This window comes from Leucopleurus acutus (genome assembly GCF_964270905.1).
Source record: "Leucopleurus acutus genome assembly, chromosome: 5".
Lineage (NCBI taxonomy): Eukaryota > Metazoa > Chordata > Mammalia > Artiodactyla > Delphinidae > Leucopleurus > Leucopleurus acutus.
Window position 1 is genome coordinate 47,481,000 of NC_139147.1, and position 21,604 is coordinate 47,502,603.

General features: G+C 38.2%; 3 protein-coding genes across 3 annotated transcripts in view; 1 reads left to right on the forward strand and 2 right to left on the reverse strand.

The window, feature by feature from the left end:
• The window catches only part of CMSS1 (cms1 ribosomal small subunit homolog), a 390,251-nt gene that overhangs the window by 19,312 nt on the left and 349,335 nt on the right, over window positions 1-21,604 (forward strand). The window lies entirely within an intron of this gene.
• Window positions 1-21,604, reverse strand: part of LOC309962508 (filamin A-interacting protein 1-like) — a gene marked incomplete at both ends in the record, with an annotated part of 129,575 nt that overhangs the window by 18,827 nt on the left and 89,144 nt on the right. The window lies entirely within an intron of this gene.
• Window positions 6,467-9,563, reverse strand: FILIP1L (filamin A interacting protein 1 like). Its single transcript, XM_082840428.1, has one exon. The coding sequence runs from the start codon at window positions 9,491-9,493 to the stop codon at window positions 6,812-6,814; it is 2,682 nt and encodes an 893-aa protein (XP_082696554.1). The 5' UTR covers window positions 9,494-9,563; the 3' UTR covers window positions 6,467-6,811.

The following is a 21,604-nucleotide window of genomic DNA, read 5'->3' on the forward strand; positions in this document are numbered from 1 at the left end:
ATCCCCAGGTGAATCTTCCCCATGCCTGCTCATTTGTGTGGGGCTTGGCCTTTCACGTTCATTGTCTCTTGTTAACCTAACAGTGGCCTGGAGACGGAGTTGAAAGGGGAGGCAGATTGACACTCTCGTCTGTGGTGATCATGGTAGGCTTCAGAAGAAGTAAGGCTTGAGCCAGACCTTTCAGTGTAGATCATTTGATGAGAGAAGAGAATTCTGTCCAGGTAGAGCAATGGGGAGGAGGCATACGTAGGGGTGTTCCGAGTGTTCTGGCCAAAGTGGCAGGCTTCTGAGGCAGAGCGCAGGCAGGTAATGTTAGGCGCCCTGTCTGTGTCCCTGGGCAGTGGAGAGCATTAGGTACAATTTATTTTGCTCCCCTCCTTGCACTGAGGTAGCTTCTCAGTATGTTGCCTTCGGACAATGGAATTAGACCTGTGTTCATGTCTCTTTTTTGTCATACAAACAGAGCCACCTGGAACAATTTTCTTTACCTCTCAGAATTAAATTTTTTTTAATCTTTAAAATTGTGATGATACCCACTTTATAGGGTTATTATGAAATAAAATAACAGTGTATAAAGGATTAGTTTTCTCTTATCTCACTGCCCAGAAACCTTTGAGGACAGAGTGCTCCCTAGCACGGTATTAAAGGCCCTTTGCGGTCTGACAATACGTGCCCTTTGCACCTTACCCCTGCCCCAGCTATCTCAACATCAGCCACACTGCATTGCTCACTGTTCTTGAATGCTGGTTTTCTGCTCTCCTGCCTGCCTCCATACCTCTGCGCTGAGCATCTCCTGGAAAGCCTTTTGTCTTCTCTCTATCCCAAGTTTTCCTCCTCTCCCAGCCCACCACCCCTCCTCTGGTCAAATCTTATCTGTTTTTGAAACCTGACCCCTGAACCCTGCCCAGAGTAATCTGCTCCTCCTCCAAACTCCTATAAATGCTTTGCTATCTATAGAATTCCTTTTCTGTGTTGTGCTCTTAATTACCTTTTAAGGTAGTCCTCAACTCCTGCCTTAGATTCTAAATCTTAACACCTGCATAGCTGTCCTGCACAACAATGAGTAATATTAGGTGCTTCATAAATACTTGTGGGTTCATTCTTGTAGGTGATTTGTCGAGGAATGAATAGAGCTTGACAATTGTGCCTGTGGTGGTTATAAGCTAATACAAATGGGATTGAAACTCCTCAGAGAGGACTCTTTGAGAGGTCTAAACAGTAAAGGGTTATTTCTTAAGTTCTTGGGAATCCTGGTGAAACCCATTTTTCCCCCATTAAGGCAAAGTTGGTTGGTTGTCTAGATCTCTTGTTTATTTCTCCCAAAGGCATGTGAGAAATGGAAAGCTCATCTAAAAACACTGGTTTATAGTATGGTATCTTTGAAAGAGACAAAGGTACAAGGTATTAATACAAATATAAATGTTCAAATATGCACGTGCTCTGGGCCAATCTGTCAAGTTAGTGGAAACAAGCCTTATGAAATGAAACTCTTCAGTGCAGGTTTTTAAATTTGTTTAGAGGCTTATATTTAGTCAGATTCAAGATTCTCATCTCTACATACCAGACAGAAGCTCTTGAAGGACAGTGAATCTTTTGTCTCCTTAATAGCCGCCCAATTCAGTTTGTCATGATCAGTGGATTGATCAGTTGTGTCCATGTGCTTTGAAGAGAAGACACTGCATGCTGAGACACTGTGCATGTCACAGAGACAGGAGTGCTATGTAAGTTAGTAAACCCACTCCACCCTTCCAGGGACCTAAAGAATGGCAGAGAGTGAGACAGCCTTTGTAGGTCTGTAGGGCCTACTGTTGGTTATCCAAAGATGACTAACCTTTAAAAAAGCAAAACTAAACTAATAGGCAAAAAAAAAAAAAAAAAAAGGTAACCTTACAAAAATATCATACAGAACCATTTGGCTATGCAGGAAAAAGGAACTCATTAAAATAAAACTAATTTCAGGCTTTCAAAAAATTATCTCAAATAATTAGATAACTTTTATTTCTCTTGACCAATAATTTTGTGAAAAAATAAGTGAAATTTTAAAATGAGGCCACAAGAGGATTATCTCTAGGATTGTTGACTGCAGTGCTAAAGGTTAGCCCAGATTACATTTTTATGGCACCATTCTAAGTGTTGTAAAACCTGGTGTCCTGATAGAATATTGACAGATTTGTATGTGTTGCCATATGAACAGTGTTAATTCATTATCAAATTATAAAGTACTTAGGAGTGTGTTGGCCAGTTAACTTGCTGGACTCCCTAAGGATTCCTTACCCTACAGCGTTGCCTTTGGGGGCTGCCTGCTCTGACATATTTGACTGCACAGTGGAAGGATCCATCTGTTGGAAAGGAAAGGAGTTTAATCTAAATGAAAATGAATTTTAAGGGGGTTTAAGGTTTGGGGATTTTATTGAACCGCTTATCTTCCTTGTTCTTGCATTTGCTTCACTGTGGCCCAAGGTGAATGGAGTCCTTTGTTTTGGCTCATCCAAACTGCTCTCTTTAATGTGTGCTCTGGACCATTCCCAAGAAATGCTGTAGGGTTTATGTTGAGGGCCTGGGATCTGAGAGAGAAACAGAGCTTGTAGGTGTCAGACAGCCTGCTACTGCTCAGTTAATTATTCAGGCATCTATGCTTTGCTACAGTTATAAAACTGGGAAACTTCCCACCTATAAAATAGTAGTTTTTATTGAGCTTTTCTCTTGAATAAAAAAAAAAACCCTGGAGACTAAGCCTTCTGTTTGTCATGCTAGCCACTAGAGGGTGGAATAGGCACGCTTCCTGAGACAGGTGTAATTCATTCTGATAGAGCAAGACTAGAGTCAGAACATATTTGCTAGTGTTTATCAGTATAGAAATTTCTAAAACAATGGAATTCCTTCTTTAGGTACGTACTAATCAGCAGAGGAACTTGTTAAAAAATGCAGCTTCCGGGGCCCTACCCTCAGAGATTGTGACTTTTGATAGTTCTGGGTGGGGCATCAGGGGATTCTCATACATGTGTTTTGGATTTTACTTTGAGAAACATTGATCCTAACGTTTCGGGCATGCATTATTGCCTGATTATCTTTTCTCTTAGGATTACAAAGTAAAATGATTATTTTGGAGGAGGAAACAATAACAAACCAAAATGTAGGGAAACTGTACTGTTATTAAAGCTCTTTTCCTGCCTTTGTCTAACACGTTTCAAAGGAGACTCACTTCGTAAAGAATTGGAATCAAAAAAGCTATTAAAAATATGTTTTTGTGTGGAGTTATATTTTAGTCAATAAAGATCACAGAATGCTTAGGCTACAAGTCTAAGAATTTTTTTTTTTTTTTTTTTGCATCACGCGGGCCTCTCACTGTTGTGGCCTCTCCCGTTGCGGAGCACAGGCTCCGGACGCGCAGGCTCAGCGGCCATGGCTCACGGGCCCAGCCGCTCCGCGGCATGTGGGATCTTCCCAGACCGGGGCACGAACCCGTGTCCCCTGCATCAGCAGGCGGACTCTCAACCACTGCGCCACCAGGGAAGCCCTACAAGTCTAAGAATTTTAAATTAATTACCCCTTTTATGGCCATCTCACAGTGCAACTCAATTTATACTTTGGGTGTCATGAAGACCCCATGCCTAATGTCCTGGCATTGTGAAATGTAGTTGTAGAAACCTTCTAGGTAGAGTTTATATAATCCTGTCATCATCTTATAGAGACTTTCCTTTGTGTGTAAAGATCTAACTATAGTAATGCACATTGTCCTTCTGGAAGGGGTGACCCAGAGAGCAGTGGCATCCTTGGGAAAGCTTTGCAAATGCTCTTAAAAGGGAAGAAGAATGTGGTAAAATCATTCAAATCTGTGATAGAATGCTGCACCTCAAAAAGTTAAAGGGATAGGGGGACTGAGTAAAATGAATCTTGGTTCTGAAGCTGGGACTTCAGATGAAATGAAATGAAAGGAAGGTATTTTTTCAGATATTTATAGAAACAGTCTTGTCTTCTGTGAGCCTCTCAAAGGCTTTCTTTTCTTCGGCAATACAACCCTCCACTTTCACATATCTCATATGAAGATTTTCCAGTGTCACTTCCTCTCTCCTTCCTAGTTTTCAAGGTTCTTCCATGATTTTATGTGAATGAAAAAGAAAATTTTGTAACCTCCCAAACACACATGCACACGTGCGCGCACACACGCAGAGTTATAAAAAATTATTTTTGAAATTAAAGGCCAAAAATCTAGGATGTGTTATTCTTTGTGTGATTTTATGGAAAAGGGAAGGTACTTTTTTTCAGAGATGATGCTTTCTTTACCATAAACTTTAATTAGTAGCACTTTTAGTAATCTATATATGTTATTAATATGACAGTGTTCCTAAATTTTGATGTGGATATGAGTCATTACACTGAAGTAGTCCTAGTAGAGGAACTTCTAAAAGAGGTTCAGTTCCTTGAAAGTCCAGTAAATTTCCAATAATGTTAATTACTTGGGAAGCCTATTTATAGTTAATATCTGGAGCAGATGATGAAATGAGAATTTGTGCATCCTAATCATGGAGCACAGGACTTGTGGTATTAACTTTATTGTATAAAATTGCTCTGGCTCACAAAAGATAAGAAATTGAATCCTCACAAAACAGTTCTACTAATGAATAGCCCAGAGCCTCTCAAACTCTATTAGTTACAGGTGTGCCAAAAATGGATCTTTCCTTCAGTACAACAGGAGCAACCTGGGGATGACAGAAGTCCCTGATCAGGAGTCCCTGATCATCTCTGCCTCTTTATCCATTGTATCCAGTGTGTATCCAGTGTGTTTTCTGTTTGTGTCATTATGTGACAAAATTTGGGAAGTGCTGGGAAGACTTTGTCCTTTAATTCTTTCTGGTTTCTGTTTATTATTTCATGATTAGTTGATCACTACCCACCAAAACATTATATGTACTCTCTTATTATCTAGAAAGACATCTCATGCAGCAATGTTATCAATGTCTACTTTGAAAGATGTAAAATGATGTATGTAGTTTCTTCTAAAGTTCTAACCCAAGGTGACTTAAAAATAAAAACAATTTTGGAAAACATTTAGACCATCATGTATTTTGTAATACAGTTGGGTCACTGCCAATTCCCAAAATAAATGTGTTTAAACAGAAGCTTTCTCATTCATCACTAGCCTCAGCTTTCATCCACATTTATTTAATGATGATGCAAGCCCACAGCGTTGGTGTTGCAGTTCATCACCATGGAAGTGTTTCTGTCAACAAATCCTTGCTTTGCTATCATGAAATTGATTTTGCAGGGAAAGGAGGATAATTGTGAAAGATTCCTTTTACTCCTAAAGATCTTCACAGTTTGCCTGGGTGTCTAAATGAATTGTGTTTAAAATCAATAACTGGCAATAAAATTGACCACACTAAATTAACAGTTATGAGGTTGGAAAAGGGAAAATGGCAATGAGCTACTTTGTCTGAAATCATCTTTTTTGAATGTGGCTTAGGGACCAGATTTGTAATTTAAAATGTTCCTCTGAAAGCTGTTCTCTGCTACAGAAGTACAAATTATGCTGAGTCCCATTAGCAGAGTACCAGAATTCCTAGGATGCTTTTTTTTTTTTAAGGATTACTGAGTTTTTCTCACCTATCTTGAAAATGGCATAACAATAATCACAGGAGAAACTTCCCTCAACTAACATACTGTATTTTTTTAAAATATGCCTTTTCTATAACTTACATTGTAATTATCTTTGGTTTTTATTTGCTTGTTGGGAGGTTAAAAACACACACACACACACACACACACACAGAGTTAAGTTTAAGCTTCTGAATGCAGCCCACTAGCAAACAAACAAGGTAAGAAGCACCTACCTTAAGTAATTCAAATTATTTTGGGAACCTACTAGGAAAAAGTAACAAGAAAGACATTTTTGCTTTGAAGCAGTGTTCAAGAGCATATGTCTTAGTGGCTGATTCCAGGTTTGGATGTAGACATAAATGTTTTAAGGGGATTTTCATCTATGGTAGAAATACAGTCAACTCTTGATTGTGAAGGTAACTTGTATTTCCAAATGTGCTTTTTCTGGCTTACTATCACATTTCAAAGCTTTTTACTTTCACCATCAGCTCATATGTGCTCACAAAAGCAAATTATTTAATGTTTTATTCAGTGATTATCAGTAAACATTTATTAAGTGACTAAATTCCTAACACGTGCTAAGCACTGTGCTGGGCACCAGGGATATTGAGATACATCTCAAGCATGAAGTTTGCTCCTGAGAGATCTTATAGTTCACTTTGAAATCAAAGAGCCATAAAATTTCATTTATTTCAACTACTTCCTCCTCCTCCTCTAATATGTGATCAGAAGTTGACTGTATATGGGAAGTAGGTCCTGTTTGTTTTTAAGGAAGAATTAATAGACATTATGAACAGGAAATAAAATTCTATTATACATGCAAAAAAAAGAACACAAAATGACCAAAAGAAAATTCAGCAAGCAATGGTAAAAATAACAAATTATTTACTGCTTTATAATGTTAAAGTATTTCACCAAGACAAGTTGCAGTCAAATTAATGTGAGTTATGGAAAATGAAATACATAAAGATGTATTTATACAAGTGCAGACTAAATATTTTCCATACAGGTATGTAAATGAAAAAATATACAGTAAGTGCACGCTTGATATGACTATGCAGGCAACAGTTAGTTTCAGATACTCTTGGACGGTTCATGCATAAACCTTCCCAAAGTACAAGTTCAGTCAGTCTTTTGAGGGATGTGGAGGGATAATTAAAAAGGACTGAGTTCCTTGCAATAATATCGGTATAAACCAAATAAGGGAGGGTGGTCAGTTATATATATTACTTACTGTAATTTGTGATTGTCGAGGAAGAGGTGTGGCTGTTGGTGTGATAGTAATACTGCTGGTGACTTTATTGGTTGTTTTGTTTAGTGCCCCATTAGTTAAGCTTTGAGTTCGGTTATCCTGCAGTGATGCTGAAGGGCTGGCAGGTCTCACGGAGCTAGCTACAGCTTGCATGTAAGGACTTCCTAAGTGAATGTGGATTTTATTATCCTCAGTAGTTATCACACTTGAACTGTTACTGTTTGAACGCTGAAACTGCCACGATGACTGTCGATCAGGGGAGACTCTGAAAATCGCGTGCTTGGCACTGATTTCTATCGGCTCTGGAGAGCGTCCCTGCTCAGGGGAGCTAGTTGAACCAGTAACAGCCAAAACCTGAATAGGTGACATTGTCCTTTCTGGAGTTATGGAACCACAAGACTCTGGGGTCTGTGCCCTGGCAAAGGTTGCCGTGGTAATTGGGGACATGCCTTGCTCTAAATTCATAAGGCCTTCAGCAGAGGTTTTTGATTTCACTGGAGTTATGGAGGCATTTTGGAGGATGGTTATCCTTTGCTTTGGGGTGCCACAGTTTGGTATCACTGCAGTGCTTGTGTAAGAGTGAGGACTCTCTGTGGTCGGACTTGTGATTTCAAGAGTGGCTGTGTTTTGGACATGGTCTGGAGTAACCTTTATATGCAGTGGCTGCCCAGGTGTGTGGCTTAGGACTAGATCTCCAGGTTGCACGAAGTTGCCATTGGGTTTAGTTTGTATTTTTCCATTCTGAGGATGGCCCTCCTTGGACTTCATCCAAGGAATCCATAGCTTCCTGTTAACAGGACAGGCGGTAGATGAGTTGCATTTGAAGGACAGCATGGACTCCTCATCATTAGGGTCCTCATTCTGGTCCTCACTCTCCTCATATAACTGACCGTTGATGACTGCTCGTTCCAGAGGAATGAGACTCTTGTAATCAGGTGGCTCATTGTCTACTGCTTCTGTTTGAACTTCTTTAGAAAATACTTGAGGGTCAGAGATTCTTCTTCCATTGAGACTGGGCCGGAGGCTCTTACTGAAATGACGGTACCGCTCTAACTCTTTAGTGAGGTTTTCGATCTCTCTTCCTAAATCTCTGTTCCTGTTTTCTTGTTGACTGAGTTTCTTTTGCAGAACTGAATGATCTCCCTGGAGGAGACATATCAGGTCCTCAGTTGCCATGTATTCATGAATTTTCTCTTTCAGTGCATCCACTTCTCTTGAGAGGTGACCTGATTTAGCTTCTTCTTCCTGAAGCCTTTTGAAAAGCCATTGTTCATGACTGGAGTCTGTCTTTTCTGCTAACTTGTATTTGGCAAGTTCCATTTTAACATGTTCCAGCTCTTCAGATAAAAATTGAGCTTTGTCTCGTTCATTAGCATACCTTCGTTCTAGAGTCTCATACTCATCTTCAGTTTTCATGAGGTCATCCTCAATGGATTTCATATCCTTTAACTTCAGCTTCAGTCTTTCCACTTCTTGAGAGAGCTCTTTAATCTTATTGTTCTCTTGGTGTAATACTATTGTGGACTTACCAGAATCTTGATTTAATTTGTTTTTTAGGAAATCTTTCTCAGTTGCTTCCAATGATTGAAGCCTGTTTTTCAACATGTTCACTTTGGACAGGAGATCATTTCCTTTCTCTTCTTCTGCTTTCAGTTTGTTTTTTAGATCATCTCTCTCTTTCGTTACACTGTACATTTTTTCTTCCACATCAGTTTTGGACTTCAGTGCCCTTTTAGTTTCCTCAATTAACTTCTCAGTAACCGTTGTCACTTTATTTTGCTCCACTTGAAGCTGAGAAGCAGCAGCTTGTAACTTATCTTCAGTTTGCTTTAATTTTTCACTCATTGTTTTCCGTTCATCTACCAGCATCACAGTTAATGTTTTCAGTTTAGTTAAGTCCTCTTTTAGGGTGAATTCTGTCTTCTCCAGCCGACTTTCAATGGCTTCTAGCTCTTTGATCCTTATCTTTAAACTCTCCAGTTCCTGAGATAACTGCTTTGTGGTCATCCTTTCTTTTTCTAAATTACATTTCAGAGAGTAACATTCTTGTTTGCTTTTGTTGAAAGCATCTTCTAATTTTTCCAGAGCCATAATTCTTTTATTGAGTTTTTCAACCTCGAGTTTAAAGTCTTTACTCTGTGATGTTTCCTTTTCCAGCCTCTTATTGAGATCTCTGCACTGCTCCTCCATTTTTATGAGCTCTTCATCCTTCCCTTCCATTTCTAGCACACGTTTCCTGAGCTCTTCCACCTCAGCCATGATACTGGAGTTTCCATATTCTCCCTTGTTAATTTTTTCTTTTATATCTTGCAGCTCCTCTTCTGCTTTTCGTAAAGATCTGTTTGTCTCTTCTAACTCATCAATTTGCCGGCTGAGTGCTGCCAGCTTTTGTCGAAGCTGGCGATTTTGGCTGTCCTCATTGGTGAGCTTCGCCATAATTGTTTCTTGGTTCTGGTGAAACTTTGTGGTCTGCGTGTGCAGATCGTTCTCTAGTCTGGTTGCCTTCTGCTCTTCTTCCTGAACTCTGGCTTCAGCAAGGGCTAGTTTAGCATGTGTTTCCTTTGCACTCGTGGTTAGGTCTTGGATTTTCTGTCTTTGAAGGGCAAACTGTGCCGTCAGCCTTTGTTGTTCGTCCACCACCATCAAAGCAAAAGACTTCAGTTTGGTCAGCTCCTCTTTCAGGGCAGTGACCCTCTTCTCTTTTTCTTGCTCCTTCTTCTTCTGGGACTCCGTTTCTTGGTCAATTAACCTTTTTAATCTGAAAAATACAAGAGCACATTCTATTTTGTAACTGGTGCTTTAGTAACTTGTCAGCTGTGAGTAAACATTTATGTAATTTAGAAAGACAGTATCGACTCATACAGTATATGGAAAGGAGTTCCTGAATTTGATGGGGGAGGAGAATCTTGATTAAACAGATGTCTTGCTTTTTTTGTTTTCACTACCTGCTTTCCTCCCACTCCTCATTGATTGGTAACAGTTGCAGTTCACCAGGAGGGCAAGAATATTTGGTTTAAATTGCTTGTGTAACGTATAATCAGTAGACATTGTAGCCTGAAGGCTGTAAAAACAGACACAAGCTTGAGATTCAGTTGGAGGAAGCTTCCAGACTGGCCCTACTCTTACCAACTAATTAACCTGGGCAGTTATTTAATATCCCCAGGGCTTCAGTTTCCTCTATGAAAAATGGAGGCAATAATTGTATTATCTCAGGGGCCATCTGTGAAAATTAAATGAGATAATTTGTCTAAGATTCTCACAGTGCTGGCACATAATAAGCATTTGATAAGTGTTGTTGATCCATTTTTTTAATGTGGTTATTATTATATTTATCAGATGGTTGGCTTGAACCACTATGTGATACATTAATGTTTGGTGATCAGCTTCCTGATTCTTAGTTAAGATAAAATTTATTCACATTGCTTAGAAGTTAGGCACTTTACTGATGGACCTATTTGCCAGTTTAAATTTGGTTTACACTAGCCTGACATTGTGTCAGGAATCAATTCACATATATCTCTGTCCCCACAGTGGATGTTAGTTGAATGAGAGTAATTGACAGGCACCTAAAGGGGTTTAGAGTGTTCATAACACTTGGGAAGAGCATGGGATTTGATACAAAAGAGCTTGATAAGTGACATGTTAGAAATGAGGGAGGAAAAATTCTTATCAGGAACATAATGAGTCCCTCTTGAATGATGACTCTATGATAACATGTTATTTCTTTTCTTTATGTCTTAAGTTTGTCAACAAAACAGGAGGACATTTTACCTGCAATATAAACTGTCTCTTCCACACATTTTTTCCCTCAGTATTGAGGTCACAGTTTTAAATTTGTGGCACTCCTTAATTACGCTGGTAATGGGCTGATTAGAGAGGATGTAATTACAGCTTTGCAGTATTGTTATACAGAAGCTAAAATAGGATGGAATCCCTGAAAAATTGAACTAAAGGACTTGTCATGGATGAGAAGTTATAAATATTTGTTTTCTGATCAAGCATAGAGAATTCATAATATTTTAATATATCTTTTCTACTAGGAATGAGTTAACTATCCAATGCATGTCTTTACTCCTTGCCACAGAACTTTCTTTTAAAGTTGTTTAGGATTTGAGAGGACATTTTACAAGGAAGTTAACTTGGGGTATTCTTCTTGGAAATAAGAGTCCTTTTTGAGATTCTAATCCACTCTTCTGTAATTACACTACACAAGAGGAACATGTTTAAAATAATTGTATAATGAAAGAACTTTCAAACGTTTTTATGGGGAGGATCCACTTTTAGTTTTTCCTGTTTTGAGAACCTGACAGGCTGGCCCAAGGTCTGTGGGCTGTGAAATTCTGAAGAAGCTGGTCTGGATGCCGGGGTGGGGTGGTTGATGATCTCATCCACAGTCTTGGCAAGAGGCTTGCCCATGGCTTCTGGCTCTGTCCCACTCCCTATTTGAGACACATGGGAACCTGAGAAGAGAAACACGGCGGCTCCCTCCCAAAAGGTAGTGACTTCACAACCCAGTGGCAGAGTCCATGGGAAACTGCTTTGGTGGTGAAGTGGTTACAGAAACTTTGGCAAAGTGCTTCTTCCTCCCACCTTAGCATTAGAATGGTATTTAACAGTACTGCAGCGAAATATTTTCCCCTCTCTACATCACAGTTCTTAGAATTTTATTAGAGAACAGTTTCACAAAAACTTTTCAGGATTTTTCAACTTATTAAATAATACCATGTGCTATTTCATTTTCATGAGAAGAAGGTATGTTTTCTTAGGATAGGAAGGAGGGAAGACTGTTTGAAGTATAATGAAAAGAACATTAACATTGAATGGTCATCAGTGAATCTTAGCATTGCCATAACTGGCAAAAAAGATTTTGAAGACGCTTCAGTTTCCATTGTGTTCAGTGTTTTCAGCAGCAAGCATGATGCATCTTTTTCAGCATGGTGCAAGTTCATTTATCTTTTTCATGGTTTCTGAAAATCAGCTGGTATCCCCATCTGTTTCCAAGCCCCATCTTACACAGTTAGACACATGAAACTGACAATTCGAATACATTTGCTCTCAGCATTTCGTTACTACTTGTTTCCTAACAACCTGCTATTCCCCTGGACCAGTCCCATGAGCACACCTTAGGACAGTCAACAGGCTAGTCAGGTAAAGCCTTTCAGGGAGGAAAATAGGAATTTATATGCAGAAAGAGTTATACCCCCAACCATCAACCAATGTGAATCCAGGATAGAAGGGAGGCCCTGATGGAACTTTTCCAGAGCCAGTTGGGTGCTTGTAATGCTATTACACATTGCAGGGTTGTGATGTATGTATGAGAGAGAGAGGAAAAAAAGAGAGAGGCAGAGACACTGGTTATGCTACTGAATTGGAATTAGCACTTCTGGTATGGTGAATGGGTTGATCCTAAATCATTCACTATTTCTTGCCTTATATCCAGAAGCATTTTGAAGGATAAAGTTTGAGGTTAATTTATAGTCTTGAAGAAAGGTGTTTCTTTGTAAAGTTAGCTGGTCTTACAAGATTTGAAGCTGCAAGCCTGACGTGTTGTGCACAGTGCCCTAAACAAGGAAGCTAATTGCCACAATGCTAACTACTAATGCAGGGGTGTGTATATATATATATATATATATATATATGAGTGTATAATACAAGTGTGTGTGTTTATGTGTATATACACACATGTAGTTGACTAGGTTATTTTTTTCTTTCAAATATATATTTGAATGCTTTCAGCAAATATTTGCTGAGAGTTGACTGCATTTTAGTTATTTGAGGTCCACAATCACTTATCTAGAATTTCCAAAGCCAAATGTTTCCAAAATTCTAGAGTTTTCAAATTTTAGAAGGGCAGTAAGGAGCATCCACCACATATTACATAACAGCTTCAGTAAGGCCTGTGGCACCACCTCCTATAAGCAAACCTCTGAATACTTCTACAGTGAACCATGTGAATAGTTACACTAAGTGGGATAATTAAGATAATAAATAACCTCACATCCATTCGGGTTTTGCTGCCAAATGAGTTCAGATAAGAAGTTTTGCTGCCACAATTTAGCAAAAACTTTATGTAGTTTTTAGATCTTTGAAATTGCAGACAAGGGACTGTGGACGTGTACAATGAGGGTATAGACTTGGTATCTTTTTGGTAAGAAGGGTGTGGAGTTTGAGGGTCCTAAGGCAGCTTCCTTCTTCAGTAGGATTGGGTGTTAAACCAAACAGTAACAATTTTCAGTCTCCATTATTTTTCTTTGCATATTAACAGGCTCTAGGCATTGATGCTGACTGACTTTATATGCTAATACAGATTATCATTGACTCTGGTTTTGCTAGTAACAGCAGATAAGTGATTTTGAGAGCTTTTAACCAGGGTACTCATAATCTTGAAAGCAGCATAGACCTTGGGATGTCCAGATATGAAATTCTTCCCCTCAGAACTGTGAGGTCAAATTATTGCTCCTTTTCCCATGAATAGTTCCAATTAGTATGCCTTTGTGCCTTTTCCAATTAATATTTTGTATAATCTATGCTAGGGTTTCTTCAACGTCAGCACTATTGACGTTTTGGGCCAACTGATTCTTTATGGTGGAGGGCCTTGTAAGATGTTTAGCAGCATCTTTGGTCTCAGTAGATGCTCGTAACATCTCCCCAGTTGTGACAACCAAAAATATCTCCAGACATTGGCCAGTATCTTATGGGGGTGCAGCATCACCCCCCAGTTGAGAACCACTGATCTAAGCCTGTGTTCGTGTTGTGTGTGTGTTTATACACGTGTATATGCCAGTCTGTCATTATAAGTTAGACTCTTTATGGTCCTGCCTGACTCATCTTTCCCGCCTCAGTTACATATACACCTGGTGATTGTATCTTCTCTGCTCAGAGCCTGTTCCTTACCAGTGCTTCTCACAGTTTAAGGTTCATTTGAATCACCTGGGAATCTTGTTAAATGGCAGATTCCAATTTTGTACGCAGGGGATGGGCCTCAAAATTTGCATTACAGCATGCTCCCAGGTGATGCCAGGACTGACTAAGGCTTTACTATGTATGTGTCAGATGTTTAATGGAAATGGTATTCTGGCTCAATATTAACTCAGTTCATCATTGATAATACCCCAAACTGTCGGCATAGCACATATTCCTGACCTACAGGGCCATCCATTTTTCTCACAGAGAACATCAGGTAGGACTAATGACTAATCTAAAATCTCTCATCATTACTGGAAAAAATGACTTAAAATGCATATCATAGGTATTCAATCAGTACCTAATTTTCACCTTAAAAAAGGCAGTAGGGCTTCCCTGGTGGCGCAGTGGTTGAGAGTCTGCCTGCCGATGCAGGGGACACGGGTTCATGCCCCGGTCCGCGAGGATCCCACATGCCGTGGAGCGGCTGGGCCCGTGAGCCGTGGCCGCTGGGCCTCCGCGTCCGGAGCCTGTGCTCCGCAACGGGAGAGGCCACAACAGTGAGAGGCCCGCATACCGCAAAAAAAAAAAAAAAAAAAAAAAGGCTAAAGGTAAATAACTTTAGTTCTAGCCCAAAGACTAAAATTATTTGAAACTATATACCATAGTAAAAGAATTCTGGTAAAAGAATGCTACCATTCTTTTAGTGCCAGTGATGTGCTGCCAAGCACTGAGCTAAGTCCGTAGTACAGCTATTGCTTCTAATTCTCAGGTGAGCCTATAGGGTTTGAGATTATTCTCTATTTTACAGCCATGAAAACTGAGGGTCAGAAAGATCAGGAAGGGGCAGACAGAGCCTGTTCTCTTTCCCCATACTACATTGCCTCTCCAACAAAGAACACAAACTAGTTCATGGACCTGGTCCACATCTGAAGTGTCTTTCTCCAGGAACACTCTGTGTGTTAGAGAAACTTATCAGCCTAAAGAAAAATTCTCACTTATCATTGTGCTTGCTTTCTTTTTAGTTCATATCTCACAGAGCAGTGGTTTTCAAGTGTTTGCTCATAACTCCTAAAATAATTTTCTATTATGTACAATTAATTTGTTCCTGTAAAGAGTAATTATAGCACTTTCTTTTAGCAAATGCTGTCTTTTTTACTAATTGAGGTATAATTGAAAAATAAAATTATAAGATATTTAAAGTATGCAATGTGATGATTTGATATACATATATATGAATTATGAAAGGATTCTCACCAAGTTAATAGTTCCATTACCTCACATGTTCACCTTTTTTGTGTGTGTAAGAACACTTAGGTTCTGTTCTCTCAGCAAATTTCAATTATAAAATACAGTATTATCAACTGTTACCACCGTGTTATACATGATAACCTCAGACAGTATTCGTCTTATAACTATAGTTTTACCAGCCCCTCCCTATTTCCCCCATTTCCCCAGTCCCTGGCAACCACCATTCTACTCTCTTTCTGAGTTCAACTTTTTTTTTAGATTCCACATTTAAGTAATACCATGCACTGTTTGTCTGTCTCTGCCTAGCTTATTTCACTTTGCATAATGCCCTCTAGGTTCATCCATGTTATTGCAAATGGCAGGATTTCCTTCTTTTTAAAGGCTGAATAATATTCTAACATATATATACACATGAGTGTATATTCCCACACATGTGTGTACACACATGTAAATGTATATATGTACTGTAGATATATAATGTATTATATATTAACACTTATATGTATACATTATATCTAAATATTATACACTTTTACATACATTGTATAAAATATACTTTACATATATTTACATATGTGTATTTACATATGTAACACATATACATATTTATATATGTAAAATACATTTGTATATATGCACCCATACACACCACACTTTGTTTACCCATTCATCTGTTGTCAGACACTCAGACTGTTTCCATACCTTGGCTATTGTGAATAATGCTGCAGTGAACATGGGAGTACAGATATCTCTTCAAGATAGTGATTTCATTTCCTTGGGATATATACCAAAGGATCACATGGTAGTTCTATTTTTAATTTCTTGAGAAACCTCTACACTGTTTTCTATAGTGGCTGTACCAGTTTACATTCCCATCTGCAGTGTGCAGCAGTTCCCTTTTCTCCACATCCTCCCTAGCATTTGTTATCTCGTCTTTTTGATAATAGACATCCTCACAGATGTGAGATGATATCTCATTGTGGTTTTGATCTGCATTTCCCTGATGATTAGTGATGTGGAGTGCCTTTTCATATACCTGTTGGCCATTTGTATGTCTTCTTTGGAAAAATGTCTGTTCAGGTCCTTTGCCCATTTTTTAATTGGGTTATTTGAATTTTCTGCTTTGAGTTGTATGAGTTCTTTGTATATTTTGGATAATAACCCCTTATCAGTTATATATGGTTTGCAAATATTTTCTCCCATTCCGTAGGATACCTTTTCATTTTGTTCATGGTTTCCTCTGCTGTGCAGAAGCTCTTTTTAGTTTGATGTAGTCCTATCTGCTTATTTTTACTTCTGTTACCTTTGCTTTTGGTGTCAAATTCAAAACATCATTGCCAAGACCAGTGTCAGGGAGCTTGCCCCTATATTTTTTTTCTAGGACTTTTAGTTTCAGGTCTTAGGTTCAAATCCATAATCCATTCTGAGTTGATTTTTGTGTATAATGTAGGACAGGAGTCCAATTTCATTCTTTTGCATGTGAATATCCTGTTTTTCCAGCAGCAGTTTTTGAAGAGACTATCCTTTCCCCCTTGTATATTCTTAGCTCCTTTGTTGAAAATTAATTGACTATATATGGATGGGTTTATGTCTGGGATCTCTTTTGTGTTTCACTGGTCTCTGTGTCTTTTTTTATGCCAATACCACCTGTTTTGATTATTATAGGCTTCTAGTATAGTTTGAAATCAGGACATGTGATGCCTCCAGCTTTGTTCTTTATCAAGATTGCTTTGGCTATTCAGGGTCTTTTGTGGTTCCATGTACATTTTAGGATTGTTTTTTCTATTTCTGTGAAAAATTACATTGGAATTTTGATAGGAATTACATTGAATCTGTAGATCATTTGGATAGTATGGACATTTTAACAATATTAATTCTTCCAATCCATGAACATGGAACATCAGTCCATTTATCTGTGTCTTCTTCATTTTATTTCATCAATGTCTTATAGTTTAACTATACAGATCTTTTACTTCCTTGGTTAAATTTATTCCTAAGTATTTTATTCATTTTGATGCTATTGTAAATGGAATTGTTTTCTTAATTCTCTTTCGGTAATTTGTTCTAAAAGAATTTTTTTAACTAAGTACACCTTCACACATTTTAAAGCTGGCATCTAGAATTTTTTATTCAAGGTTTAAATAATTGCAAAAGATATATATTAACGTCTGCCATATAATCTAAAAGTCATCGCTGGCAAACCAGTCAACCAAATCAGACATTCAGGAAAAGTCTGGCTTCATTTTTCAACTTAAGTACAAGTGTAAATACACATCCCTCTGGCAACCATTTCACTTCTAGAAGAGATGAGGAACAAGAGCTTATTACCCTGAGTTGTCCCCAGATGAAATAACAGGCACTGTTATTTGCCTGTATCCATCCAGTGGTTGGTTCTGAAGCTGCTGCTGCTCTGCTCTCATGGGACTCTTATCAGGAGTATTTCTAGAATTGTCCCTTTGTCTGTGCCCCAGAGGGGTTTCCAACCCAGGAAGATACAATGTAAGAAGATCTTACATTAATTTGGTAAGATTTTGTTAAGTAAGAAGAAGACTCTTTTGAAAGGGTTGTTAAAAAAGGAAACTTGTAGAGCACAAGCACTTTTCTTCTGGCAGACAGCATGTGTGTGAATTGCGGATATAGACATTGATTCCCTTAAAGTTCTCCATGCTTATACCTCTGGAAATTCTTTGTGTACCCACAAGAGTATGTGTACTCCAGTTTGAAGAATATTGTCTTGGAGTACTCACATTCATGTTCAAGTACTGACATGAGAGGATTATAGGAACATTCATTGAATCCTGTCCAATAAAAACAGGTTGTAGAAGCTGGTTTTATGTACACAAATGTGAGGTAGTTAAATCCAAACTGGCTTACAGCAGTGGCTTATAACAGCTCTTCTTTAAAGTTTCTATTATGGCTCGGAACTGTCATAACTTACTGTAGTTTATCACTATTATTCTGTGCAATGCCAGCTCCTTGTTTTTTCAAAAATAATCACATATGTAATCTTGAGCATTCTTTGGTACTAATCATCATGCTGGTTCCTTATTACAAAGTATACATTCAGAGCATCTTTTCAGTTTTTATTTACACACACGTCAGCACACATGTGCGAATGTATTTCATCTCCTCTAAGTAAGACACTGTTAGTAATATGCATCATATAACACACATAATGAAACAGATGGTGTGTCTAAATGCTATAACACCAGTCATACCCATAATAACTTATATATAATTCTCATCACTTTTGATTTGTGTTTTATTTATGTACATTACAATCAACACTACTAAAATATAAGCTTCTTAAGAACAGGACACATGTCTGATTCATTTGTGTCTTCTATATTGTCTACTACAAAGCCCTTATATGTAGAAGGTACCAAATGAATGGCTTTTTGAATGAATGAATGAACATTTTCCTTTGGGAAATACTGTAGTATTGTCCTAACTAATTTTATTCATTTTTAAAAGAAGGTGCTCTGGTGTTTACCATGTGCCTGGTTTTAGGTATTTAAGAAAACTAGGTGTAAATGGTTTTCCCGTTGGTGTTCTCCAAGTATACTGGCCTCTGGAAAGAACTGAGACTGTTCTTCCTTCTTCGGATCCCTGCATTAGAACTGTATGTGCTTGCTTGTTTGAGGAGAAGGGAGATGGGTGGTAAATGTCCACATCCTAGCCCCCCACTCTCCTTTGGTTATTTCATCTCTGCAAACAAAGGAGTGGTCCTTTTTATTTTTTTCCTCAGAGCCAGAGCTCTACTGTACAAATATGTTTGTTTATTACACAAGCAACATTACATCAACAACAATGAAACTGAAAAGGAAATATTCACCTATGGTCTGACCACCCTAACACATCAATTATGTTTCTACTTTTCCAGATCCTTTCCCAGTTTTTCATACAACCGGCCCATATAAATAAGCTTAGCATGATTATCAAGCAATAAAACCACAAGCCATTAATGGCATTGTGTTGTTTCTGGTAGCTATAGAAATCAACCATAAGTAGTGAACAACTTCAGAGTCAGCTTAGTTTCTCACCTGTCATCTTTTAGAGGACAAATACCCACTGTATTTACTATATGGATCTTGAATTTACAGTTTCTGATGTTATGTATATGGCAACACTTTTGTTCATTTAATTTGCAAACAACAAAGAATATAATACTGGGACTATACTGAGATGAAAAGGGAGGGTTCCTGTTCTCCAGAGTTTGTAGGCTTTTGGGAAAGAATGAGCAGATATGAGGACTCTAAAGAGCTTTTGATTATGTGGGTTATGTCTGTCAATATTTATAGTATTAGAAATTCAGACCAAGATATTTTAAAGTATTTATATATTTATTCATTAAAAATAATAAACCCACTATATGTTAACATAAATAAGATATTTTTATGAAAAATAACTTTTTCTAACCCAAAAACTTAGTGGGAAGGGTTGTTTTATATTTTTGCAAACTCTAATGCCTGGCTTAATTGAAGGCAGCTGGATTCTCAAATCTGTTTCACACATTCCATCAGCTGTAAGAGCAATGACGTCACCACATGTCATGTAGCCTTTGGAAAACTCCTTTTATGCTTGTGAGGGAATGAATGAAAAAGATAGCGTTATTATGAAAATAGCTTTGACCTCACAGACCTCTTGAAAGGGGCCATAGTTTGAGAATCACTGTTCATCTCGAGAATAGACAGTTGAAGCATAAATGGCAAATATGTCTTTCTCTGGAAAAGTCTCTGGTTTAGGCTGTCACCTTCTTCAGGCTGTTACTGAGTGAGCCCTTCGCTTCATATTGATGAAGTCCCCAGATTCACTGGCCTACTCACTGCTTTAGTGTTTACGTTGTTAATAAAACTAGTTGCTCCCCATCATAGATAGATGGAAGATTCCCTGCCTTCAAATACCTCTTTCCTAGTTTTTAGAAAAATCCTAAGTGACAAAACTGCCTCCATAAGACATCGTGTTTTGTTTGAAACCACAATTTGAAATAAGGGCATGGAAACCACTGAGTGACCTGGTTCTTAAATGGGTTCATTCACAGTGCTGTGCAGGTCGGCAGACATTTAATTCATTTCAGACTTTTATGAGGCAATTACAGTGAGCACCTACTATGTGCAAAGTACTGTGCCTGTTATTTATCAGTTTACCTTTTTCTGTTAAAACCTGCCTGTATACTTGCAGACCTTACTCTAGTCATAACTTATAATAGTTTCCCATCAACAACCAAACAGTGTGATGATACCAAGTCCTGTTTAGTCTTTTCTTAAGATATATGAAATAGTGTATCTCTCATTCTAGTCCTAACTGTGTAACTTCACCTCGATGGGCCTCAATTCCTATATTTGCTTTCATTCTTCCAGCACTAGTTTAATACATTATTTTTTCTTCTTGATTTAACATGTTCATTAATAAGCAGAAAACTACATATAATGCTTTATTCATTTTTATATCTGCTCTCATGGCTAGACTTTGATAGTCTGATTATAATGATGTCCCACTATATCTTTAAGCAATTTTTATCTAATATGTAGTTTTAATTGTTGCATTGCATTGATAGCGGCCGTGTTTATGGTTAAATAACCACAGAATTCTAAGCAGTTTGCAGAGTAATTACATGGAATTTGTTAGAAAGCTTCCTTAGGTTGAGATAGGTTCTTGGTAATCAGGCCTGTAATTTATGTTTCCTTGCTCTACTCTCTGCTTTTTCAATGGGACTTTTCACTGTTTAGTCTAATTTTTAGGAGCACTCATAAAAATAGCTATGACTAGGCTTTTTTATTCTATGTATGCTGCTTCCTTTTATTTCTCTCACAAGTTAAAGGTTTTTTTAAAAAAATTACAGCTACAGCATACCATAGTCATGATGTAATGCTTGATTCATTTGACTTGGTCAGCAAGATCTAGAAGAACAGTAACACTCTTTTTGGCATCTGCTAGCCAAGTATGAGTATAAATCTGTGTCTGCTTTATGTCCTTGTTACTGAAGATACTGTCATCATCATTGAGATCATTTAGAGACACCATAAATGGGTCCAGATCCAGAAAACTGGGTTGCTGTTTTCCTTCACTGTTTGAAATAAGAATTAGGGTATGAAGTGATGGAGAAGGCTTTAGCTGGTGTCAGAGGAATATACAGTAAAAATGGGGGTGAGTCAGAACTCTACAACATCTGAACAATCTTGTTTGGCTCCCCAGCGGTCAGAGGAAGTGAATTAATAAGATGCAGATCAACAATGACCTACTAATTATAAGGAGGGAGCTTTTAGCAGAGAAACCAGATCCTAAGAGGAGCTTATGAAATCCTCAGATTGAGCGGAGGGACCAGGATTGGTACAAATCTTTTTTTAAAAAAGAAGGAAAAAGAGCAAAGAAACTGAGACAAAGGGTCTCCCAGAAAGAAAAACTGCTGAAAGGCAAGGTTTCAGAACTAGAAAAAGGTCAGTCTAAGAGCTCACAGGCACAGAGCTTGGAGAGTAAGGCTACAAGGAGAATATTTTCATTTTGAGACCATGGAATCTAGGCTAGGAGACTCTGCACACTCCAATCGAAGGGCCGGGTGGAGACTTAAAAAGGTGCTCAGTCTAGGCCCAGGAGAGGAAG

Coding starts and splice junctions, on each gene's coding strand:
- FILIP1L (XM_082840428.1), bottom strand. CDS start 9,493: ATGGTGGTGGACGAACAACAAAGGCTGACGGCACAGTTTGCCCTTCAA.